At 46.7% G+C, this 26217-nt stretch overlaps 1 protein-coding gene across 2 annotated transcripts in view; it reads left to right on the top strand.

Moving 5' to 3' along the window:
* DNAH9 (dynein axonemal heavy chain 9) overlaps positions 1–26217 on the top strand; it is a 402358-nt gene that overhangs the window by 79811 nt on the left and 296330 nt on the right. For both annotated transcript variants that reach the window (XM_075119375.1, XM_048817608.2), the window contains 9 exons: positions 1509–2379; positions 3592–3722; positions 5079–5205; positions 10647–10799; positions 11909–12034; positions 12932–13171; positions 14730–14890; positions 15632–15788; positions 22193–22297. In XM_075119375.1, the coding sequence (XP_074975476.1) occupies positions 1509–2379; positions 3592–3722; positions 5079–5205; positions 10647–10799; positions 11909–12034; positions 12932–13171; positions 14730–14890; positions 15632–15788; positions 22193–22297 (2071 nt within the window). The remainder of the gene's footprint in view (positions 1–1508; positions 2380–3591; positions 3723–5078; positions 5206–10646; positions 10800–11908; positions 12035–12931; positions 13172–14729; positions 14891–15631; positions 15789–22192; positions 22298–26217) is intronic.

Below are 26217 nucleotides of genomic sequence, written 5' to 3'. Positions count from 1 at the left end.
TGGACTCTCTCCAATTTATCCACATCCTTCTTGTAGTGTGGGGCCCAAAACTGGACACAGTACTCCAGATGAGGCCTCACCAATGTCGAATAGAGGGGAACGATCACTTTCTACCAAGTTCCCTTTCACCGTAAGATTCACAGCCAATACATTCCTGTTGGTCAAAATCAAGTCTAAAACATCTGCCCCCCCGGTTGCATCCTTCACCGTCTGAAACCAAGAAATCATTCTTGATACATTCCAAGAACTTACTGGACATTTTGTGTTTTGCCAGATTACTACCCAGTGGATGTCTGGGTAGTTCAAGTGCCCCTTACTACTAGGTATACTACTGTTATTTGTTGTGGGATACACAGTACCCCCCCATTGCCAGGATGATGGCAGTGCTGGGACCTAGGGAGACAGCTATAGGTGCTTCTATGCCCCCCAGACTATGCCAGGATAGCCCCTAGTGTAAATGCAGGGTATGTCAACAGAAGGAGGAGTTGTGCTGGTGTAGGATGTGTGCAAGTGTACGAGAGATGTAGGCAGAAGCACTCTTCAGTCAGCACAGCTGCATCTCCACTTTTTTTTTTTTCTGGTATAGCTGTGTCAGCTAGGGGGATAGGATGATTTATTGCACTCCTAGCCACTTGCATAACTTTGTAGCGTAGACCAGCTCCCTGGCTCCAGCAGAGCAGCTTTGAGCCTGGAGTGAGGCTTTCCCGGGCTCCAGGTCCAAGCATTGTTTTAATCTTTTCCTGTTGATTCCTGCATTGAATAAAGAACATTCTTCCAATAGTTGTACAGTTTTTATAGCTAGAGGCCTACTTGGCCAGAAACACAAAGGCTTATGAATGGAAATGCTCTTAGAAACCTTGTGTAAATGAATGAAAGAGAGTTCCCTTCATGTTGTGTCTCCCTCCTTAGTGAAAGTGACTCTCCTTTAAAGCACACTACTTTGCACTCATGTAGCAGTGTGATAAAATACATTCATAAAATCCCCCCTGCGCACATGAGAGAGGAATAACTCTACCCCACTGAACTGGGCTCGCTTCTGTAAATGTCATTCTCTGGAGGCTGGGGTAGAATCAGCTGCATTGACCAGATCGGTTGTAATGGCCCTTGAATGGGTGAGCACTTAGCTTTTTGAGTTGTCTTGCCATTAGCTTGTACCTCAGGCTGACAGCGAGCATGTGAATCTGGGGCACAAAGAGGAAAAAATGGCTTTTTGTTTCCTTTTAAAAAGTATCAGTGTTTCTGACAATTTTACCTCCCATTTAGCCATTATTTAACACGTAACTCCATGTTAGTAGAGACTACAGGCAGAAAGATGACTATGCTCTGAAAAAGAGAATGAGGGTACAAATGGGAATTTAAAATGGCATCAGTTCTGCAATGGGGAATAACCATTAGAGCATACTAGAGCTGTGATGTCTTTACTGTGTCTCTTGTACAAGCTGCTTTGCATTATATTTTATTTGAAGTGTTTATAATCTTACTTATGAAGAATGAAAATTGCTTTACAGGTTTGACATTGAAAATCCTTACCTAATGCTGGATGCAAACCACATTGAGATAAAACAAATGGAGTCAACCATGGCCTCACTTTACGAATCAGCTGGTTTGTTTGAAGTCAATGTTCCTGATTATAAACAGCTAAAGCAATGCAGGAAGGAAGTTTGTCTTCTCAAGGAACTCTGGGATATGATCTCTGTGGTGACATCTAGCATAAACGACTGGCAGGCCACGAAATGGAAGGATATTAATGTGGAAAACATGGACCTTGAATGCAAAAAGTTTGCAAAGGATATTCGGAACCTGGATAAAGAAATGAGGGTGTGGGACGCATTCACTGGGCTGGACAACAGGGTGAAGAACATCCTGACATCTCTGAGGGCTGTGGCGGAGCTTCAGAATCCCGCCATCCGGGAAAGGCACTGGAACCAGCTGATGCAGGCAACAGGTGTGACATTCACCATGGATGCAGACACCACACTGGCCGACCTTCTGACGCTCAACCTGCATAACTTTGAGGATGAGGTTCGGGGCATAGTGGATAAAGCAGTTAAGGAAATGAGCATGGAGAAAGTCTTGAAAGAGCTAAAAAACACTTGGAGCAGCATGGAATTCCAGTATGAACTGCACCCCCGGACGAACATCCCCCTGCTGAAATCCAACGAGGAGCTCATTGAAACTTTAGAAGACAACCAGGTGCAGCTGCAGAATCTGATGACATCCAAGTATATTGCCTTCTTCTTAGAGGAAGTATCCGGATGGCAAAAGAAGCTGTCCACAGCCGACACAGTCATTTCTATCTGGTTCGAAGTGCAGCGGACATGGTCTCACCTAGAAAGCATATTTATTGGCTCAGAAGATATCCGGGCGCAGCTTCCTGAGGTGCGCAGCAGAATGACAGGAGTCATGTTCTCCTCAGTCAGAAAGGAACGCAGGACAACCTCCATTATCCCAACCAGAGCTGTCTGAAATGCAACAAACCCTTTGGTGGCTACTTGTCACACTGGAAATTCCCTTAGTTGCCTGGGCTTATTCAGCATCCCCAGGACATTTGGATAAAGGAGGTTGTGCTTTTGTTTCTTTCTTGGGTTGTCCCAGGAGGCTGAAAGCCCTCACTGATCTCCCCTCTCCCCTGTACACTGCACATACAGAGTTTGTTACTGTAGGGCTGCACGTGAGTGTGGGGCTGCTGACATTGTTTATCGTAGGAAACATATTGGCCTGGTTGTGCTGGCAGAGGAAATACAGATCATTACATGGATTTTGCAGATATAAAGTGTGGGCCACTGACAGTATTTAGCCCTGACAGTATCCCTGTAAAAGTGTTTAACAGAGAGCTGGGCCAGGCATTCCACTGCTCATTCTCTGAAAAGCAGTATAGATTAATTATACCAGGATTTCACTCTCCTTTGGTGGCCTGTAGAGGAAAATCTAAACTACTATTGGTTTCCTGTCCTATTATTGATTTACGTAAATGCGGGTATATGGGGAAATATCCAGGATCTGCCCCAGGTTCCAGCTGAACTGCACGCCCCCAGTGTAGACAGTCTAGAGCTCAGTTCTGTGTGTGGCAATGTGTCAGGGTGTAAAGTTCGCTTTTGCACTCTGCTAGACTGGTTTCTGTGTGCAGGGCCAACCCCGTTATAAGTGTGAGCAGCCTGAGCATTGCTGTGACTTACACCAGCTACCAACAGACATGGGAGGTTGAAACCACAATCGAGAGTGAGAGCACGTTGGCCAGGGGTGGAATGTCCGTGAAGCTTGCTGTACTTGCTCTGTGCAGACAAGCTCCATTCAGGTTCTTTTCACCAGCATTAAAGGCAAATAGATGCTTTTGGTTTTGTTGACAAAGAAATCTCTGAGCATTTCATTGAGAGGTTGGGGCGGAATCCTGACCCCTTTGAAGTCCAGGGGTGGTTGTGGTTCACCATTGACTTCAGTGAGGCCAGGATTTTGAATGTGGCTGTATTTATTCTTCACTTAAGTGCACTAGAAGCAGAACTTTATTCATCAATGTGGCCAGATGATGGAGTCTTTTCAGTAAAGAAATGCGTGTTTGACCGGTGGCTGTAGCTTCTCTCTTGCCATTTGTAGGACTCCAAGCGTTTTGAAGGAATTGATGTTGATTTTAAAGAACTGGCCTACGATGCGGAGAAAACGCCGAATGTCGTTGAGGCTACTAATAAGCCAGGTCTTTATGAACAACTGGAGGATATTCAGAGCAGGTGAGTAACACTTTTCGGACTTTGAGGGACACTGCATTTAGCTGCGATAAGTTTACTTACTCTGTGTTCTCAGATCTCTCTACTGGGTGGTGATGGCCATCTCTGTTCAGCCAGTCACAACAACACTAAACTTTATTTAGACTTTGTGTTTGTGATCCACCAATCTGTAACCCAACAAGCTGTTATCGCAATGTTCAGGCTGAGAAGTTCGGTACACAAGTCCAGACACTCAAAACATAAGGTGCTGAGTGCAATGTGAGCTCACCCATCTTACATGTACGTTGTATCTCTATAGAGCAGTGTAACCAGTCCTAAAAAATGCAAACCATCTGCAGCATGGCTACGTCCATGTTCTTTTGAGACCTTTAACTATGGTGTGTTTAAATTTACCCCCTCAGTGCTGCAGAGATAGCCTTGCCACATGAGACTGCTAGATACTTTGAGGAATGCCCTATTGCACTGAGGCAGATAAATAAATACGTTTCAGTGTGCTAATTTGACTGGGAAGTGCACACTTGAAAACTCAGTGTGAAGGCTGTTTTGGTCAGTAGTATTCCACTACTAATAACATTGTTAATTTAAAACAAACCTCTCAGCTCTACAAGGCCCATATTCCTCACTGAGGAGTAGCTAAGTGCTATATATGAAATTTATGATTTTAGCCATTTTTAGTTTTGAGTGCAAAAAGTCACAAGGTTTAAATTGGAAGTTCGGAATCTCATAAACTCAAACAGCTGAACAGATTTAGGTCAGACCAAGCTTGAGCAATTTCATCCCAACATGAACATGGTTGGGGGAGTTGTGAGTAGTTCCAAAAGGCTGGGTTAGACTGCAGGAGTCTTCTGAACTTATGTGTCTGAGGGCTTTATACTGCTTCACATCACCATAGTATCTGGGCACCTTCCACATAAAATCAATAATACTGGGTATATCCCTAGTGGAGAGCCTGGAGTCTATAGCCATGTCTATACTACAGCCACCCCAGCAGCACAGCTGTTGCACTCCTGCTGTGCTGCGATAGTGAGAGGCTTTGTGCATCGACAGAAGGGATGTTTCCATCAACATAGGTAATCCACCTTCTGAGAGGTGGTAGCTAGGTCAACGGAAGAATCTTTCCTTGACCAAGGTCTATCCTGGGGGTTAGGTTGTCCTAACTATGGGCTAAGTGTGCAAAATTTTTCTCAGCCCTGAGTGATGTAGCTAGGGCAACATAAATGTTAGGTGTAGACAAGGCCTCTGTCACTTCTTACTTTTTGGGTCAAAACTCTGCCTCTGAACGTGAATTACAATATTAGATGCTAAGCAGAATGTATGTGTGTTGATTCTGGACTTGGTTTCTCTGCTTTGTTGCACCAGATTGGCTCTGTGTGAGAAGGCCTTGGCTGAATACTTGGACACCAAGAGGTTGGCCTTTCCCAGATTTTACTTCATTTCTTCTGCGGATTTACTGGACATTCTTTCCAATGGCACCAACCCGCAGCTAGTAAGTCTCACACATTACTGCCTTTGCCTTTGAACAGTGGAGTGGTGGATAGAGTGACAAGCCCAGAACATGCCTGTAGCTTCTTCTAGAAAGTAATGTTTTTCTGTTCCCCCCCAATAGTAACATGAACGATAATTTCTCTAGCGTTATTGGTATATAACTTTCCACTAGATGGCAGCATGTACATCACATTCTCGTCTCTAAACATTGGGAAGCATTACCGATTGTTCTAATAAAGCTCCTTTAAGCCTGATTAGTGTGTGTTTTTGACACCGTACGAGGGACAGACTTTGTTCTTGGAGGCTCTGAGGTTTGAAGGAACAGACTTTCTCTAAAGATCTCAGCGAAAGCTTGCAACGGTGACTGGGAATTTGGATGGCTCAGTTTTGGGCCATTTTCAGAAAATGCCAAGCACCTGCCCTTGAAGGAGTCTCAAGTTGGGCACCCAAAAATGGAGGCACCTAAAATAACTGATAGTTTCAGAAAGCTCCATCTTGCAATATTCTCACCCTGGGTTTGGGCGCCTTAATGTGAGACTGGTGGCACTCCTTTTGCTCTTGCGTTGTTTGATCCGGTAGAGGAGAAGGGAGAAGTTAGGCCCCCGGGGACACCACGCCGTGTGCCACCCTTGCTGCACTACTCAGAATGCTTCAAAGGGGAAATCCTCAAATCTAAATCTGAGTCAGCCTTGATCTCTGAGCACGAGGCTCAGTGATAGCAATGCATGTGCCAGGCAGGGCTCCATCCAAAGGAAGCCAAGGCCCCTGCTAATTGATGGCTCCTCAGTGTCCTTGGCATCTGAGGTTGATGGCAACGATCTCTGGCTCTGGATGGGCTGGAGTCTCCACACAGGAGATGGGACCAAGGCAGGAGGTGCCAAGAGAGAAGGGGCAGGCTGAGAGACAGGCTGATGAGGGCTCCAGTTATCTGGAGAGCTCCTCTGAGGCCAAATGTGTCTTGACTCCAGAGAAGCATCAGCACAGTGACTGCAGGGCATGGGAGGACTCGACCTTGTTTTGTGCTGTACTAGTGCCATTGTGCTGGGCACTGCGCACACGTAGAGTACAGGATGGTCCCAGCTCTGAAGAGCTTACTGTGTAAATACAATCAACATTTCCTGTTAGACCGCTCCAGGGATTAGCAAGCAGTGCTTAATTTTGCCAGGGCTGAGCCCCGGCACCTTTAGGCTTGACAGTTCATACTCCCGGCACCTCTGGGCTGGCTGCATCAGTTATGATTGTAAAAAAAATTGCTTGAGCCCCTGCACCTCTTTCACTACACATTAAGCACAGTTTGCAGGGTCCACAGTTATGAGGTACCTGGGCCAGGAAACCTGTCCAGCAAGGTTGCTCTGTTCTTTTACACTTTTCTGGACCAGTTGCCGGTGGAGGTGTGGTAGGTCCCTCTCACAATGTTGCATCAATCTTGACTTTCCTTTCTGGGAGCTCTGCCTCCTGCACAGTCAAAGGGACTGGCAGGAATGAATGGAGGCCAGCAGTAATACTCGAGACACGTTGGCATGGCATGTTCAATAGGAGGCCTGGCCTGCACTCTACCCCCACGGCCTGAAAGGGTAACAAAAAAGGGAATACTTAGGGGATTCCCAGCAGTTGGGCTCTGAGGAGCTCGGAGCCAGGACTGAGAATCTTGGCAGGATGCTCTCTTCAGAGAAGCAGGCTTGCAACACAAGCAGTGTTCCCATTTGAACTCATTTGACCTTTCATGGAGAATGTATTTTCTCAGTGTGGGTTAGCATTAAGCAGCAGCTCTTGTGAAGGGTTTTGCATTCTGACAAGGATGCACTGGGGTGGTTTGGTCAATTTATGCTTCTGGATGGAGCTGATAGTGAGAAAAAGTGCAGTGGTTGAGGTGTCTGTGGTTGAAAATGAAACATAACCTGTTTTTGCAAGGCCAAGCTTGTAAATGGATGTGTATTTATGGGGGGATATGGCTGGCAGTGGTTGGCAGATTCTAGGATAAGAGTGTTCAGAGGCCTTCAGGGAAAGCTCAGTGCTGTTTAAAGTGACTTCTCTGTGGCATATTTCAGTTTGAACAAGACGCCCAGTAGTCTCTGCTCCTTGAATGATGATGCTGACTAGAAAGCAGTGCACATGCATCAGGTGTTTCTCCCTTACAGGCAGCCACAGAAGACCCATTACACACAAAGAAGAACAGTATGAACTGTAAAATATGGGCCATCCAGGGTTCAATCAAATGATGAGCCTAGCTAAAGCAAATGCAGATCAAGCTCTTGTGAGTTCTAGTTCTTGTGTATGCGGACCTAGGTTAATAGAGTGGATGTTTCACCATCAGGGACATTCGTTCTGGAGGTTCTAATGCAGGAAATGCCTCTTCCAGAAGCACTATTTCTAGGGACTCGCCAATGCAATCAAGTCATTCTAAAGGTATTGCTACAGGGAATGGTTTCAGAGTAGCAGCCGTGTTAGTCTGTATCCGCAAAAGGAAAAGGAGTACTTGTGGCACCTTAGAGACTAACACATGTGTTAGTCTCTAAGGTGCCACAAGTACTCCTTTTCTTCTTGCTACAAGGAGTGACATCCACATGATTGACTGGATTATGGGATGGCATGGTGAGGAACTGCACTGTAGAGAAAGTTGCAATGATATTGCTGTTTAAAGAAATTCCCTTAACTGCATTTCCTGGCGTTCCTAGGTTTTGTTTCCTTTTCCTGTCCCCAGCAGGGCAGAGTTGTATGGGAGTTGTATGGGAGGCATTACCTTCATTGTTACAGGCTGTGCTTTGGAATCCCCATATTCTGGAAGTGTGTGATAAGAAATTCTGTAGAAAAATCTTAGCTCTGTTTTTCATTAGTGAATATACCACCAATGTAGGTAAGGTAGATTATTACTTTTAGAGGAGTTTGTCGTCCTTGTAACACCTGGATGTCTATGCCATGATACAGCTAAGTCAGAGCGCCTGGCCGGCACAACGGGATATTGGCGGGATAGCTGTGTGCACCCAGGGTGTGCACACACTGAAGCTGGAGGTGTCACTTCCAGCTCACGTAGGTGTACATGTGCTAGCTCTGATTGTACTAGAACACTAAAGCTAGCTGGGTAGCCGTGGTGGTGCGGGTGGCAGGACGGGATAGTGCCTGAGTGTGTACCTAGCGTCTCAGATGGGAACCATACTCAGGCGGCCAGCCCCTCCTGTGCCTCTGCAACTGTGTGCTATTATTAGCATGCTAGCTGTGTCAGAGCTAGCCTGTGTACATCCACCCGAGCGGCAACGTAACCATCTAGTTCCAGTGTAGACATACCTCCCGTCAGTCGGGAAGCTCCAGCTAAACCCGTTTTCTTTAGCAATTGAATAACAGGGCTGTGATGCCTTGTTCTGATTCATCTTGAAATTGATTTGTAAAATTGACAGACGTTTTCATAGTGAATGCTGAACTTGACTCAATCCAGACTCAATTAGCATTGCTATTTTTTTGTTAGCTAGTGGAGAATCTCTTCCAGTTAAGAGACCTTTCGGATAAGGAGATATATGATTATATGACGTTCAGGTTAGTCAGGGCTCAGTGCATATATAGAAATGCCATTATTTTCTGCTGACATATAATATTTCTTATAGTTTTTCTGTGCTCCTTGGTTTTTTCAACCCTTGAAACCTCACAGTTGTGCATTTGATCAATACCACAAAGACAGGGGGGAAACACAGGAGAAACTCAGAAAAAAATACCACCTTGAAATGCTCACTGGTATTGGAAGGAATTCTGGGAGCATTGTCTGTTATACCTATTTAAAACTGTTTACAATAAAATCAAGTAAATGTCAAGAAGGATAAAATATGGATAAACTCTTGGCCTTTCCATTGTAGTCTCTGAGGCTGTCTGATCATTCCTAACGGAGGATTAAATGCACAACAATATTATCATAGCAGATCTGGCATTGAACTTGTAAAGATTCAGGTATATCCAAGGTTTTTCTGGTGGTGTTGAACTGAGTGTCAGTGTGTTCTATAGAGTCTGTCTAGACTGGCTAGGCATAGGAATCTGATTGGATGATTCGCTAAGAGGAAAGTTCTGCACATTAAATAAACCACAGAAACCTTTTCTCAAGATCATGAAAGCCAGGAGGCCAATCCTGCCATGTTCTGAGTGCCAGTTGACACTTGCAGCCCATCACCTTCCAGAATTGGGTTCAATATGAATATAAGTGGAACCAAACAGCATAAAAATATTAATAATAAAGGTCTATCTCTGCAATGCTGCTTGAAAATTTTTTAAACCTTTCTCTATCTGAGACAGTGACCTGTGATAGACTGGAGAAATCCATTTGTTTATATGGTTTTCTAGACAGTCAGTGCTTGTAGCAGAGGACTGGGTACCTTAGGATGGGGGTTCTCAACCTTTCCATCTTACTACGATTTAGCAGAGAGCCCCTCTCCTTTAGCAGTAGGGGGAGGGCAGGTCTGAGTGACCAGCCAGACATCAGTTCATGACTTCCATGGTGGTGTGACCCTAAGTTGAGAACATATGTCTTGGGGGGGAAGTTCCTGAGCCTTTACTTCCGGTATTAGTTTGCTTGTAACCCAGGTTGGTCAGTGACTAAAATTTGTATTGTCCGAAGGCTGGAAAAAGCGCTGGTGGTCTGTTCATCTTCCAGCAGACAGATGTTCGTGGTGAAGGAAACCCTCCTGAGCAATTCTACCTAATTGCTCCTTTTGAGCCACTGAGTTGAACAAGCTTTGAACAGGCCATGGAGTCTGACTTGGTCTTTCACTCGTAGAGGTGACCCTTCTACGGTGAGGTGGAGGTATCATGGTGGGTTGTAGCGTACTAAGCTTGCACTGCTGTTCTTCTTAGTATTCCTTTGCTGGGGAAGAGCAGAGGCCTTCAGTCTCCAAGGCTGAGCACCTTTCCCTGGCACAAAACTGACTTCCGGTAGCAACTCTTTTGGTCCACAGGCTGAGATAGCTGGGTTCTCAATACTCCCCCAGCAATGCTCAGCAAAAACCTGAGCGTAGGACTGCATAGGTTCCTCACCGTTGCTCTACCATCATTGCACCTTGTGAGGCTGACCTGCGACCGATCACTTAATGTTCAGAATGTTTGCTTTGTGTGCGTGTGTGTGTGTACATAGGGGTGTGGGTGTGTTTGTGCTGTACAAAAGGTACCATGGCAGGTAACTGCAACATAAAGAATAAAATATATCGTATTACTAGAGTATTTCCACTGAAAGGTATTTCTGTTTTCTAAGTGAAGAAGAAGTAGATGGTGCTTGTGTCTGTTCCAGAGCTACAGAGTTAATCCTGCTGTGTCAGAAGGATGTGACCAGCCCATCATATGATATGTCTGGCCAAAGTGGGATGAGATGAGAGTGAACTTTTGGGAGCCTGACTGAGGGAGCTGCCCTGCTGATGAGCGCACATAGATCCTCCCACCTGAATGACCTCTCTACTACCATTCCCTGTGCAGGTCCAGCGCCATCTCTCCAAACTGTTTGACAACATGGCCAAGATGAAATTCCAGGTGGACTCTGAGCAAAAGCCGACCAAAACTGGCCTGGGGATGTACAGTAAAGAGGAGGAATATGTCAGCTTCAGTGAGCCATGTGACTGTAGCGGGCAGGTGAGATGAAGCCGCTTCATTTCCTATCATCAGAATTAGATTGCGGCTGGTGCTTTTATCCCTATCTTCTGTTGTTGTAGTGCCTAGGAACCCCTGGTCATGGCCCAGAGCCACATTACACTGGGTGCTATACAAGCGCAGAACACAAAGTTGGTCCCTGCCCCAGAGACCTTACAATTTATGCATCAGACAAGAGACAATGATGGAGACAGACAGGAGAGTACAAGGAAACAATGAGACGGCCTGTCTGACCCAGGCTGCCTGCAGAGCTATCATTAAAGTGTCCTAAAAGTTGGAAAAGGTGTTGTATAAAAATGGCACCTCCCTACTGCACAGGTCACCCCCCCTTTGAGTTGTTTGAGTCCTGTCTGCCCATGATAGTGACAATGGTTTTTCTCCTCTTGTTCTCTTTCAAGCACTGAAGGGTCAAGTAAACCTAAACCTGACAAAATGTAAACTGAAAACCAAGGATTTTTTTGGGGCGGGGGTGTTTGTTGGGAAAAAAGGCACAATTTTGGGAAAAAAAATCACAGGGATTTTCATGAAAGCTGTTTGTTAACTGTGATTTTTTTTTTCATTTGAAACCTGTTGACCAGCTCTAATTTTAGCCTTAGAATTCCGCAGTTGATGGGCACAGAATGATACGTTGTGTCTCAACATACACTGAATTCCTGGAGAGCCGGCCGGGGGAGAGAGCTTCTACTGTGATACATTCGTCACAGCAAGAATTCCCCCCCATGTCCAGCACTGACTTTGTGTGAGTGCTGGCAGATTGTGCCCAAGTCACATGAGCGATTCTTCTCCTGGCCTTGGTGATGGAAGATATTGAAGCAAATTACCCACCGGTGGAGTTCGGAATAGTGCTGCTGCAGTTGGAGATCTAGCAATGTCACAACTGCGTTATCAGTGTTGATTTCATGCCAGCTAGAATCCTGTGAACGCATGCGAAGGCGAAGACACAAGTCTCAGCTCAGTAGTCCTGGGCCTAGGACCAATGGGGGGTGTTTAATATTCAGTTAAAGGACATTAATACAGTCCCATATAGTTACCTATTGCACAAGGTTCCTCAGTGGACCAGAAGTGTCACTGTGTTTTAATACCTTTGCTAGGTTGAAATTTGGCTGAATCATGTGCTGGACAGCATGAGGGCTACTGTGAGACATGAGATGACAGAAGGAGTGACTGCTTATGAAGAGAAACCAAGAGAACAGTGGCTCTTTGACTACCCTGCCCAGGTATTTGATAACGTCACACTTGTCTCCTCTTCGACTGGCCCTCTAGAGAAAGCAGCTCTCAGTTTAGCCTCTTGGGTCACTATTCTAGTATAGGGCCTCTGGTCAGTCCCTGGGGTGGGTGGGGAAGCTCTGTCTGGCTACTGCTCCTGAACTCCAGATGTGCCACCTGCCCCAAGGACATGCTTTCCATTGGTCATAGGAGACTCCTGAGCTGGGGTTTCAGGCAGAGCCCAGTGGTTTGGTTCTGTGAGCTCAGTGCAGGTACAGTATCTGTGTGTTTAATGACAGGGTGCTGTAGAATGAGACCAGCATACAGAAGTGTCAGTGCTGCATATATGAAAACATAGGTCTGGAAGGGACCGTATGCGTCCTCTAGTCCATCCTCCTGTGCTGAGGCAGGATTACATGGACTTAGACTCTGGCAGGTGTTAGAGCTCGTTACCTTGGAAGGGGTTAGTCCCATGCCAGAGGGAGTGAGTATACTTTACCTGCCTGGTGGCTGAGTGAGGAGTGCAGCAGGAAAAAAGTCTACGTGAGCGAATGGAATAAAGCAACCCCTCCCCTCCTTTATCTTGGAGGTTCTCATCCCCTCCTGTGAATTGCTTTGTCTGCTACCCCCTCCCCCTGCTACCCTGTGGCATGTAAAAGACACCGATGTACTGATGAATAGCTGCTGAATTTGTCCTTGTCTCTGATGTTGGTGTCCCAGGGTACGAGTTCAATGCAGCTCTATGTTGCAGTGTCTGTTGTTGTTACCACTTTGAGAAATACTTTCATTTTATGCCGCAGCTGCTTGATTTTTTCACAACCCCACAGCTTTGCCGAGAACATGTTAAATACAACACATGGTGGCAGGGCTATTATGCAATGGATGATGAACTAACTCCCTTCTCTAAGGTGGCACTGACCTGTACCCAGATCTGGTGGACCACGGAAGTTGGAATTGCCTTTACCAGACTGGAAGAAGGATATGAGAATGCAATGAAGGAATATTACAAGAAGCAAGTGACCCAGCTGAATACCCTCATCACCATGCTAATCGGTCAGCTCTCCAAGGGTGACAGACAGAAAATCATGACCATATGTACTATTGATGTACATGCTCGGGATGTCGTAGCTAAGATGATAGCTCAAAAGGTTTGCCGATATACCACAAGACATTACGCCTTTTCAGCACTGTCATTTACTGTGTCCTACCAGTGTCTTATATTAGAGCGCAAATCTCCCAATGAATTAATGGAGTAAGAAAAACTGTGCCATCTTTGATCTTCCTGAAATAGGAAAATGTGTTATTGCCCCAGTAGCTTATGTCCCAGTCCTCCTCCTTGTGTTACACATACTCTCTATATCACTCGTGTCCCGGTCCTCCTCCCTGTAGTACACGTCCCCTCTATATCACTTGTGTCCCGGTCCTCCTCCCTGTAGTACGCGTCCCCTCTATAGCACTTGTGTCCCGGACCTTCTCCCTGTGACACACGTTCCCTCTATATCACTTGTGTCCCGGTCCTCCTCCCTGTAGTACACGTCCCCATTATAGCACTCGTGTCCCGGTCCTTCTCCCTGTGACACACGTCCCCTCTATAGCACTTGTGTCCCGGTCCTCCTCCCTGTAGTACACGTCCCCTCTATAGCACTTGTGTCCCGGTCCTCCTTCCTGTGACACATGTCCCCTCTATTACTTTCTTCACGTGTAAGAGCATGAACATTTTCCCTTTGCAAGCTGATTTTTTGAGAGAAGCTGATAATAAACCAGTGGTGCTGCAGTGTACCATGACACAGACGAATTACAGGCTGTGTTTTACTGGTCCATTTATACAAACTGTGGGTGTATTATGTGACCCTGTGCCTCCACCAGCCCAGGCGTGTGTTAATGGGCTGATAAAACACATGCTGGGGTGCCTACTGGACACTGCAGTGTTGTTGTTGCATTTTTAAAATGTGAACAAAGCATCAGACTGTGTCTTTTGGGGCCTACCCCCTGAGGGAGCCACAAAGGCAGGTGCTTTAAGGGCTCATGCAAGCCCTAGCTTTTGTTCAGTCTCCCTCCAGGGCGGGATCCAAAGCCCACTGAAAGCAGGTGAAAGATCCCCATTGACTTGAAAGGGCTTGGGATCCATACCCCTCCCTTCACCAGCGCCTCACAGACGGACACGCTGTTTTCACAATTGGCTGACCGTGGAGCTCTCTGCACCTTGGGCTCAGCCTTGTTAGCGGCAAACTGATCTCAATAGCAGCTCTCACAGGAGCCTGGCCCCTCTTATCTGGGATGGTCCTGCTCCTGCAGGAGGCTGTGTGCTGGGTGGGAGGGAGGTTGAAATGGCTCCCATCTGCTCTGGCTGCCCTTGCAATAGCTTCACACAGCTCTCTGTCTTGCCTCCTGCCTCATCTTTCTTTTTGCACCTTCTCTCAGGCCCTTCTTTGCACCTTTCTCCATGCTGCCCTGGAACCTTTAATCTGTTCCCTCATCCTGCTGCAAGAGAGGGACCTAGGATTTGTCCCCCTTTATTGATAGGAAACCGAGGCACTGAGCAGTTCAGTGACTTGCCAGGTCTGCTGTAATCATCAAACACTGGGCCCAATTCAGTCACGGGTTAACTCCATTGAAACCAGTGGACTTATAACAGGATTACACTTGGCCCAGCATCTTTAACCTGTTGCTTGTTGAATGTCAGTGAACATGTGGGTGCATTTGCAGGTCGACAGTGCCCAGGCATTCATCTGGCTGTCGCAGCTTCGGCACAGATGGGCTGATGAGGAGAAGCACTGCTTTGCAAACATTTGTGATGCCCAGTTTCTGTATTCCTACGAATATCTGGGCAATACACCTCGGCTCGTGATCACGCCCCTTACGGACAGGTGGGTCACCAGAATGTCTAGAATCCTTCTCCTGGCATACTGCAGCATCAGAGCTTCCCACGTGGGAGTAAGAAACCACTGTGCGTGGCATAGAAGGGTTGGCTAGGACATCAGAATAGTTCACAAGTGCTTTCCTTCTCTCCATGTTCCAGCTGCCCTGCACAGCACAGCACAGCTCAGCTCACACACTATCTCTCTCTACCTCCTCTGCCGGTGTGCAGCACTGCTTGTAGAGCTCAAGGGGGTCTTCAGAATCCACCGGTGTCACCCCTAGGCCTGTTAAAAGGGGTCGCTGCACAGTGATGTGAATCAGAGTGCTCTGAACCTGGGACTCTCAGGTGCTGGTGTGAAACACTTAGCAGGTTGCTGGGTTTCCTCTGCAGCTAAGCTAGCTTGGCCCCACACCTCTCCGTGATAAGCCACAGAGGGCATAGAGTCATCAGACTGCTGTGAAAATCCAGCCCTTGCGGAGAGTTTGGGCAAAGGATGCTGGGTATCCCCTAGAGCAAGCACAGCAAGGCAGAGGTAGTAACTATGGCACAGGAGGATTTTTCAGTTTGCAAACTCACTCTGCATTTGCAGATTCAATTCTGAAGAGTAAGGGCTCTCTCAACACGCATGAGTTTAGTCCCATTACCCTGCGCTGTGTCAGTGGCCTTCCTGTAGGCCACGTTGATATTGTGACTCTGCACTTTGGGCGCTCTGACTCATTCAGATCTCTTTTCTCTTTGCTGCTGGAAGATGTTACATCACCCTCACCCAGTCTCTGCACCTGACCATGAGCGGCGCCCCAGCTGGGCCAGCAGGGACTGGCAAAACTGAGACGACCAAAGATTTGGGGCGCGCCCTTGGCATCATGGTGTATGTGTTTAACTGCTCTGAACAGATGGACTACAAGGTACTGGGTCTGACGTGATCCAGGGTTAGGTTGTGTCAGGGGAGCATCCAGGGGGAGGGGCAGGGCTGAAACGTATCAAAAGCCTAAGGCACTAAGGAACATCTGATGGGTCAGCGTGAGGTCCCTTTGGTTATCTGCCACTCTGCCAACTGTCAGGCTCCTCCTCCTCCAGTTTGAGCTGCATGCATGTACATTAGTCCCTGGGGAGCCAAGGATATGCTCCCCAGGGGCTAATGCTCTAGTGAGGCAGAGGCCAGCCTTCTGCTGTCCCCGGGGATCATTCTCCCTGTGGGACACTCTGCCTCTGGTGGGGCTGGCTATGAAAGGCCTGAGGCTGACCCAGCACGGGAGTTACAGCAGTCACCCCGGACTTGCCAGTTTTGCTTAAGACAAATACGTAACCATCCAGGAGCCCCATTATTTGTACAGTGCCTAGCGCAACAGGGTTCTGGTCCATTACCGGACTCCTGGGCTGTAATTCACGCCATAAATAATGCTCAGCATCTAGATCAGTGTGGACCTGGGCCATGACTACAGCTCCTAGGTGCTACAATAATTCAAATAAATAACAACAACAACATAGCACACTTTACTGGTAAGGAATGCAACTAGGGATTTTCATATTGGGTCGGGTCTGAAAGAGTGACAGTGACTGCAAAACCCAGATTACTTTGCCATTTGCTTTCTGTATTTGCTCTGTTACGGTTAGCGTTCTCCTTCAAGTATATGTCCCTGTGGGTGCTCCACCGTCAGATGTGCGTGCGCCCGTGCGCTCTCAATTGGAGACTGCAGAGTAGTTTCCGCAGGCCCACGCCTGCACAGAGCAGTGCTTCGTGGTCTGAATGAGGTCAGACAGGGAAGCAAAGCCCAGTGCTACTCTGTTCCCTCTCAGCTGCCTGCAGCTCAAGATGAAGAGTTCTGCTGTCTGCTTCCCTCAGCTTCCCACTTTAACTAGTGAATTCTTTATTTCATTTGTTTCTTTTAAGAGTTTCTTTTAGTTATCTGTTTCTGTTTGATGCTTTTATTTTATTTATCTTCTGTTGTATGTTCAGGATGGAAGCTCCTTCCCCTCCTCCTCTTCTTTGATCTTTTGTTTTGTGTTATAGTGTCATTTGTTATGCCCCAGTCCCCAGGTTTAAGACCTGTGAGACTTGCCACTGGTCCTTTCCCTGCAGTGATGGACACTCCAGCTGCCTGTGGTGTTTGGGGAATTCTCAAAACTCTTCTAAATGTACGGTCTGTGTGAGTTTCAAAGGCAGAGCCAAGAAGGACAAGGAGACTAGACTTAAGCTCTTATTAATGGAGCATGGCCAGCTCCAGAGGGGTCTGCTTCCTCCATCAGCATCCACATTGCAGAGCATCTTGGTCATACTGACTGCCTCATTTGTAGCCCTGGGCAAAGCAATCTACCTCTCTGAGCAAGGAGCAGATCAGCTCATAAGACCCACTCTCAGGAGACTTCTCATCCTTCTAAGGGTGCGGCAGAGACTCCAGCTGAGTCCAGTACTGAGGCATTGGTACTGCGGAAGAAACCCGTTTGGTTATACCTACCACTAGGTCAATTACCATGACTAACTTTTGTGTGAAGGCTATCGTAGCCCTCCACCCCCTTCCAGGTCCTTTTCTTCTGTGGATCCCATTATCTCTGATGAACCTGGCTCACCAGTGCGGGGGAAGATCTACCAGAGCCACTTGCCGGCACCGCTGCAAGAGCAAGAGTTGAGACTTGCTTAAGTCTCCAGCCTTCGGTACCAAGTAGGACATCAGAGGACTCCCCCCACACACACTTTAGTTCAGGGGAAGATTCCTCAGACTAGGAGATCTCAGTATTGTGCTAGCCTACTCCCATGAGTCTCTTTCATGAAGAGGATCCTAGGGAATCTACCAGACATTGTAGGCCCAGAGATTATGATTATCACTGCAATTCCTTCCTTTATCTCCCTGCCCGGCGGGATTATTGGGACCCGAGGGGCCACTATGGTGACTAATTCCATGGGGAGCTTAAGAGAAAGCACTGGCACCCCCAGCATTCACAGACTGTCCTAAGGTACTGCACACCTTGGAACCGTATACTTCTCCAGTACCAGCCAACGTACAGGAGGAATGAGAGTTTCAGGCTGAGGAGATTTCTGTAAAGATCTCTTCAGACGACGTGATAATGCCACCACCTCACTCCTACGCTGATGATATTAAGACCTTCCAGGACCTCATGAAAAGACTAATGGACTCACTTCAAAGCCCGCTGGAGGAAGTGCAAGAATGTAAACATTCCTTGGTGGACATCCTGAACATCAGTCCCCAGGGAAAGATTGCACATCCCCTATGGCAAACACCTGCCAAAATCCCACTGACCTGTAAGTGGGCAGAGCAGAAATACTACATCCCTCCAAAGGGAATGGAGTACTACTTCTCCCATCCTAGCCCCAGTTCCCTTGCACTGGATGCCACCAGTGAGAGGAACCATCAAGCTCGCTCTAGGCTCTCTCCATCGGATAAGGAATCCAAGTGGTAGGACTTGCTGGGAAGGAAGAGTTACACATCACCCGCTCTCCAGTTTGGCATTGCCAACTACCATGCCTTCATAGCACAATATGATTTCAACACATACTCTAAATTTACACACATTATTGATCGCTTTCCATGAGATCAGAAAGGTCAATTCCAGTTTATTATCACTGAAGGACATGTGGTTGTGAAAGCCTCTCTGCAAACTGCCTTGGACCCTTCTCAAGCTATGCCAAGACGGAGCAAGAGCTATTCCCGTAGCACCTGCTTGGCCAAGACAGGTGTGCTACTCACACCTCATCTGCCTTTTGGAGGCAACACCCCTCAAACTTCCTAACACTAAGGACCTATTGCCACAGAATTCGGGGTTCCTTACTCATCCTAGCCTCTCCTCCCTAAGCCTGAGAGCATGGCTCCTCAATGGCTCTCAGGCATGGAATTGCCCTGCTTGGATAGAGTTCAATCAGTCCTCCTGTCCAGTAGAAAGCCCAGTACTTGCAAGACGAACCTGCAAAAGTGGAAGTGCTTCCAACCCTGGTGCTTCCTCCCATCTTCTCAAGCCTCAGAAGTTCCATTCTCCATGATTCTGGACTATCTGTTAGCACTAAAGACACAGGGTCTCTCAGTGAGCTATATTGAGTACATCTGGCCACCACCACAGCCTCCATTTGCCCATCCAGGGCTTCTCAATCTTTGCCCGTCTGGCAGCAACCAGAATTCTTCAGGGCCTATACAACTTGCTTCCTCCCATTTGTCAACCCCCCTCCAGTGAGACCTCAACTTGGGTTTGAACACCCTAAGAAACCCCTCCCCCACATTTGAACCAATGGTGACCTGCTCTGCCCTCCAACTCTTCCTCGACATTTATCTAATTGCCATCACCTCAGCAAGGTGAATGGGGGAGCTGGGAGCATCCATGGCGGACCCACCGTACACTGTCTTTTACAAAGAGAAGGTTATTCTGGTTCCCCATCTTTACTTCCTCCCAAAGGTCTCCTCAGAACATAACATCAACCAGGAGATTCACCTACCAGTTTTCTACCTAAAGCCTCACGTCTCCAGAGAAGAATCAAGCCTTCATGCACTGGATGTTAGGAGGGCCCATGCTTTCAATCTGAACAGGATAAAACCATTTGGGCCTTCTCCTTGCATATTTGTATCAGTTGCAGATAGTATGAAAGACCAACTGATTTCCACACACAGACTGTCTAAATAGGTTTCAGGTTGCCTCATGACCAGCTGGGATGATGCTGTGGCACAGCTCCTTCACAGAGTAACAGCGTGCTCTGCTGGAGCTCTGTCCACATCTATGGCTCCACTGAAAGATGCTTCCGTAGCAGAATTCTGCAGGACTGCTACTTCATCTTCTGTCCATGCCTTTGCCAAACATGACACCATCTTACCTGCTTCCAGAGATGAAGCTACTTTTGGTGATGCCATCCTTCAAACTGTCCTGGACTTATCTCTCAGCACCCAATGAGTGGCTGCTTTGGAGTCTCCATGGTGGAACATCCATAGGGACAGATACTTGAAGAAGAAGGAGGTTACTTACATTACAGTAACTCAAGATTTTCAAGGTGTTTTGTCTCCTGCCCGCCCTCCTTCCCTTCTGCTGTGGAGTTAGGCATCACTGTTGAGAAGGAACTGAGTGGTAGCAGGCTCGTGCCTCCCTATCTGCCCTCACTCAGAGCATGAGGCACGGTTCTGCACAGGTGTAAGCCTGTGGACACTACTTTCCAGATACCAGTTGAGAGTGCGTGGAAGTGCACACATCCTATGGTGAAGCACCCATAGGGACAAAATACTGTGAAGAACTCAAGTAACTGGAAGGTCCATAACCTCTTTCTGTCTGTAAATCTTCCTCCATTGCAGTCCAGCTTCCCCTCCTGCTTGGAAATGCCTGTGATGTCATAAATTCAGCATTATGATTTCACTGTAGGATCAAAGAGGAGGATAAACTGGACTGTAAGGGAGAGATCTTGTCTGAAACCCAACTAGATTTCACTCTAACCATTTTGGGCATGGTGCATGTCCCTGACCCTAGGTTTAGATTTGTCCCACCCAAAGGAACAGTTATTTTCAGAGCAATGCAGCTAGTTTTGGTGAGTGTTGCCAGACCTCAACTACTAGCTAATATATCCTCTTTGGGCCAAACTCAGCACTTGCTTCCACCCTTTGTAGCCCCATTGTTACTGTAATCAGTGTATATGATGTAAATCAGAGCAGGATCTGACTCTTAGGACTTGTCTTCACTGCAGCATTAATTTGGGCTTTTCCTGTGTTTCTTCTAGTGTTGTTCCCTTCCACACACAAGACCCCTAACCCAAGCATGCTGCTGCTGCCGCTTTACAACGAAGTTCTCTGGCCTGGCTGGAGTGTAGGCTAAAGCTGAAGACATGCTTACCTTGGTCTGATAACATGCCCACTTTGCACTGAGGACACAGGCTAAACCAGTGTACTTTTTGGAGCATGCTATATGATGCCCTTGTCAGCTCCTGCATAATGGTCCATCAGTTCAGAGAACACATGTCTGAAAATGACATCCACCAGCTGGTATCACTTCCAATCTAAGCCTTCCTCCTACTCAGTAAATAGTGTCTGCCACCTGAGCCAATATGTTCAGTCACCTCCCGGGCCTTATATCAGCATAGCCCTCCATCTTAAGATGGCCAGTATTAGGTGTCCACCTGAACAGCATGACTTTCCTTAAGAAACCTACATAAAACCGATCCCTCTGATGCATTCTCCTTACCAGATGTATTTCATTCTCTAAGTTCATAGCCAGGTAGCAGTTGGTCCTTAACACTAGATCTATGGGTGCTGATATGGCACCATTTCCATTTTTCTTCACGCCCCTGTGAGGCAGGGTGGTTATTCCCATTGAACTGATGGGAACTGAGTCAGACAGGGTCTGTCTACATTGCATTGTAAACCTGGGTTTGTGGGATCCCAGCTTGTGGATTCAGTGTTTCCAAGACTGCACTTCAGCATCCATATTACAATGTAAACCTGGCCTTACAATTGCTGGACCCAGGTCTCACGTCTTAGTGTGCAGGGTAGACAGTACCCAAAAAGGCTAAGGGCCAGATTTCCAAAGGTATTTAGGTGCCTAGTGGGATGTACAGAGCAACCTAAGCGAGTTAGGCACCTGATCAGGTATTTTTGAAAATCCAGCTTGGCACCTATCTGCACCAAGCTACCCGTGGAAATCTGGCACTAAGTTAATTGCCCAAGGTCAAAGTCTGTGGTCAGGCAGAGAATTGAACCCGCATCGCCTAGGTCCCAGCTTAGCACCCCAGTCACTGAGTCATCCTTCCTCCTCTCCAGGAAAAACATTTGCTCCCTTCTTTGCTGAGATTGCTTCTCTTGTTCTGTTCTGGTTTCCTTCAGCTAAGGCCTGAAGTTCTATGGACACCTCAGCGCCTGTCCCATCTCAGTGCTGTCTGTGAACACTGACTGCTCTCTCTAGTGTGGGGATCTGGTCATTGGCCTTGAGAGGGTCCTGTGAAACCTCCTGCACCTTCAATCAGCTAAGCTGTCCAAATGTATTTTTATTCCTGTTCATCTGGTGCAGTAGAATGACTCTGACATCCTTGAATCATCTTTTATTCAGTTTGTGGGCCTCCCAGGAAGCAGGGCATCAGTAATTCAATACCAGTGACCTTTAAAAGGGATTCTAGTGCTTGTATATTGAAAATGTGCAATTAACAAATCATGTAGCACACTATGGAGAGCTATAAAGATTATAATTTATTGTGCCTGCTGTTTTGGTGCACTTTTCTGAACACCCACAGTATACTGGAGATTGTTATAAATAAATAGGGTGGAAAATAAATTATCCATTTTTCTCTGAAACTAATGCCATTGGCAATTTTGCTCTTGAACTTCTTTTGTTGCAGTCTTGTGGAAATATTTACAAAGGCCTTTCCCAGACGGGTGCCTGGGGTTGTTTTGATGAGTTTAATAGAATCTCAGTGGAGGTCCTTTCAGTGGTGGCTGTACAGGTAAGTGAAGAATACTCTCAGTAATGAACTTGGTGATTATTGCAGCCATCAAGCACCAAAGTCTTTGTGGTGGAGTTAAACCCAGGTGTAATTTTCAGCTGAAGCTTGAGTGCTGAAATTAAGTTCACTCGTGTCTACCACTTTCCACAGTTGCCTGATCGTTGTACAGTCCCATAGCATATTCATCAGGGTTTGTTTTTCTTTATACTGCACCAACAAACATCAGATGGCCAGGCCCCTTCTTGCACAACTCCTGTGTGTCCTGTACATTTTGAATAGAGACTTTTGCTATATCAGGTGTAGCTTGAGAGCCACCGAAGCATTATTAACATGCTGTAACATGCTCTGCCATTGGGGTTCTGTCACGGGCTGTGATAACTCCCCTTCCCACAAAGTATTTGCACTCTGCTGAGGGTGGCAGGTCATATCTTTGCTTTAGAATTAGAAAAGAGACACAGCCCTCATCCTTGACCAGTGTAGAGAGCCATATGATGCCCTTGCTCAGCCAGTTCTTCCAAATGATAGATTTTTTTCCCAATTTGCACATCTGGGTTACCCCAGATACTTGCTTTTGCATGATGCTGTGGCTGAAACTGGTACCTCATAGCTAGAATAGCCCAGACCCTTCATGCACCCACCATTGTAGGCACCTTATTTTTCTCCATCGGACAGAAAAGTGGAACCAAGCAGAGCAATGCTTGATCATTTTGAGGGAAATTCTTATGGCAACTTTTCACATGCAAAATTATTCTACTAGGATGATGAGAGTTTGTATTATTAACCCCTTGTGCAACAATTACAAAGCTTAATTTTAGTGCTGAGAACTGACTTTACTGTAACCTACATGCTTATCGTGGCCAGTAAATCTGTCTTTCTTTCCATATGGAGACGAGATGGAAATAGGTTTTTATGTGGGGAAGAGGGATTCTCGGGCTGATTCAAAGCCCACTGAAGTCAGTGGGAGTCATTCTGCTGGATCTCCCAGGGAGAGCTACAGCCTTTATGCATGTATATATTGAGGATACATTGATAGCACAGAACCATGGAAAGCAGAGATGGGAAAGAGCTATTAAATCTTCTTCCCCGCTTTGCCTCTTGCTTTTCTTCCTTCCAACATGACAGGTTTCAGAGTAACAGCCGTGTTAGTCTGTATTTGCAAAAAGAAAAGGAGTACTTGTGGCACCTTAGAGACTAACCACTTTATTTGAGCATAAGCTTTCGTGAGCTACAGCTCACTTCATCGGATGCATACTGTGGAAACTGCAGAAGACATTATATATACAGAGACCATGAAACAATACCTCCTCCCACCCCACTCTCCTGCTGGTAATAGCTTATCTAAAGTGATCACTCTCCTTAAAATGTGTAATCAAGTTGGGCCATTTCCAGCACAAATCCAGGTTTTCTCACCCTCCACCCCCCCACACAAACTGAGGATTTGTGCTGGAAATGGCCCACCTTGATTACCATACACATTTTAAGGAGAGTGATCACTTTAGATAAGCTATTACCAGCAGGAGAGTGGGGTGGGAGGAGGTATTGTTTCCTGGTCTCTGTGTATATAATGTCTTCTACAGTTTCCACGGTATGCATCCGATGAAGTGAGCTGTAGCTCACGAAAGCTCATGCTCAAATAAATTGGTTAGTCGCTAAGGTGCCACAAGTACTCCTTTTCTTTTTCCTTCCAACATGTTTCTGGTCCTTTTCTCATGATCCGTAGCCTGAGAGTTTGAATTTTCATTCCAGAGGTTGCATACTAAGGCTTGCATTACATGTGTCAATGTCATAATAAGATAAAGGTGACATCAGGAAATAGTAACCAGTAAGGAGGTTAGAGCTGTGCTAGTTTTGGATGAAACGAGCATTTTTTGCCCAGCAGCAAAACTAGCCCAGGTCCATACAAATCTTTGCTAAACATTCTTTTCACATTCACCTTTGGCACCACAGGCAGGAAAAGGGGGGTCACTGAAAGGTGTGCCCCTAACCAGTGAATTTCCTTGCTGGTTCCCCAAGGGACTCACTGAAACCTGGCAGATTCAGCTGAGTTATGCTTTGAGTGTTGAGAGCATATGATTCCAAACTCAGATCAAAACACAGAGGGTGTGAAACCTGCAGGCTGCACCCAGAAAATTTGGTGAGGTCAAACTGGCCAAGCTATAAGTGCCCATTTCTTTATGTCACTGGTACTCAGCCTCTTCATACTGGGGTCTGCTTTTCCACACCAAGAACCCCCGAGACCCTCCTCCAGTGTAGCTGGGGTCTAGCCATGATTTGGCTCTATGGGAAGGGCAATGCTGTCACAACCCCCTGACGCTTGTTCCTGACCCCCGAGCTGAGAAGCCCTGGGCTAAATGGACAAGGTCACGCTAACTGGCTGGATTTCTCTTACATCACATTACATTTTGTAAGTAAGTGTGAAAAACCGGGACACTTTTTTCAGGGGGTGGGGGTATAGTGTATATAAAACAAAGCCCATAATATTGGGACAGTCTAGATAATATTGACATGTCATAAGCATTAGATCACCTGACATCCCCAAAGAAGCACCTGACTGCTTAGATGAGTTTATGAATCATTCTTTCTTAACTTGTGTTCTGTCACATTACAGTTTAAAGTCCACACTAAAGGGGGTCCTTGAGGATATATAAATAAAAAGGGAAGCTTGACCGAAGGAACCCAGAGATGACTCAACTTTGAATGGTTCTTTCTCCAGGAGTTAGAATGCTGCAACTGAATGAGCGGCACTAGTGCTGTTCTGTCATGTTTTCTAGCTGCCATTAGGAGCAGCCGTGGCAATATGTCATGGGTTGTCTTATTCATACTGCTAATGTCAGTATGGTTTCTTACAGAAGAAAGGCAATTGGTCACAATTTAAGACAGCTCAGTGCTGTTCTGATTCCACTAGTGAAAAAATGGGGAGATCCTTTCCCTCACTGAAAATAATGTTAAGTAAAACATTAGTTAGCATTAAAAGATTCAAATCTGCTGTGAACTTGATAAATGAGAAGTATAGAGATGTGATCAATAAAATGAGCAAACAAGAGAAACAGGAAGTTAATAGAAGGAACAGAGTAGGTGGCACATAGCTATATTTGTTATATAGTATTTGATACAGTGTCTCATGAAATATTACCTAAGTGATCTTACTCAAGTGCTCAGCTAGTTCGATGCCAGTTTGCTTGGGAATAATAAAACTTCCCTACAGCATCTTGCAGGAGTGCAATGAGGAGGCCCCAGGTTCTCCCACTTGGCCATAGACACTGCCCGGTAGGAGGGGAGGTCCCAGTTGGTCCTAGTCTCTCTGATGGGAGAGGAGTGGAGGAGAGAGATCCCAGCTGATCTCTCTCACCTGGCTTCCTGCTTCCCAGAACCACTGGGCAGCCATCTCCTCATGCTTCCTCCTCCATCTCTTCTGTGCCCATGCCACCTGGCAGGTAACCTGGGCCCCCTTCTTAGGAAAATTCTGGTTGCACCCCAGGCACCTGTGAGCAGTACTGGCTGGGGGGCATCAGATAGCAGATGTGGGGCGGGGAGGGTTTGTAGTACTTCTCAGGCTGGTGACACTGCCTTGGGAATTGCGAATTACAGATGGTGCCATGGACAACCCTCAGGCCTTTCCAGCCTCTGTCGCTGTGTCTGGCCCAGTGTTAGACAAGGAGGATGGGTGGGTATTTCATCCTGGTGTGAAGTGCGATGATAATTCTTCAGACCATCCTTGGGTTGAGGGCTGAGGTCAGGTAACAGCACTCTGGATGGGCTAAGTTGAGCTGGTGAGATGCTGTAATCTCTGCAGTGGTTCTGACGGGGTTCTATGGTTGCGGCTGTGGGAGAGTCCTCCTTCCTCTATAGTGATGGCTCAGGTTTTTATGAACCACTTGTAAATTATTTTATCAGTTCTCTGCTTTCATTTGTAACGGTTG

The sequence above is a fragment of the Caretta caretta genome, chromosome 14, assembly GCF_965140235.1.
Source record: "Caretta caretta isolate rCarCar2 chromosome 14, rCarCar1.hap1, whole genome shotgun sequence".
NCBI lineage: Eukaryota > Metazoa > Chordata > Testudines > Cheloniidae > Caretta > Caretta caretta.
The sequence above is the reverse complement of the archived record's forward strand: the minus strand, read 5'-3'. Positions and strand labels throughout refer to the sequence as shown.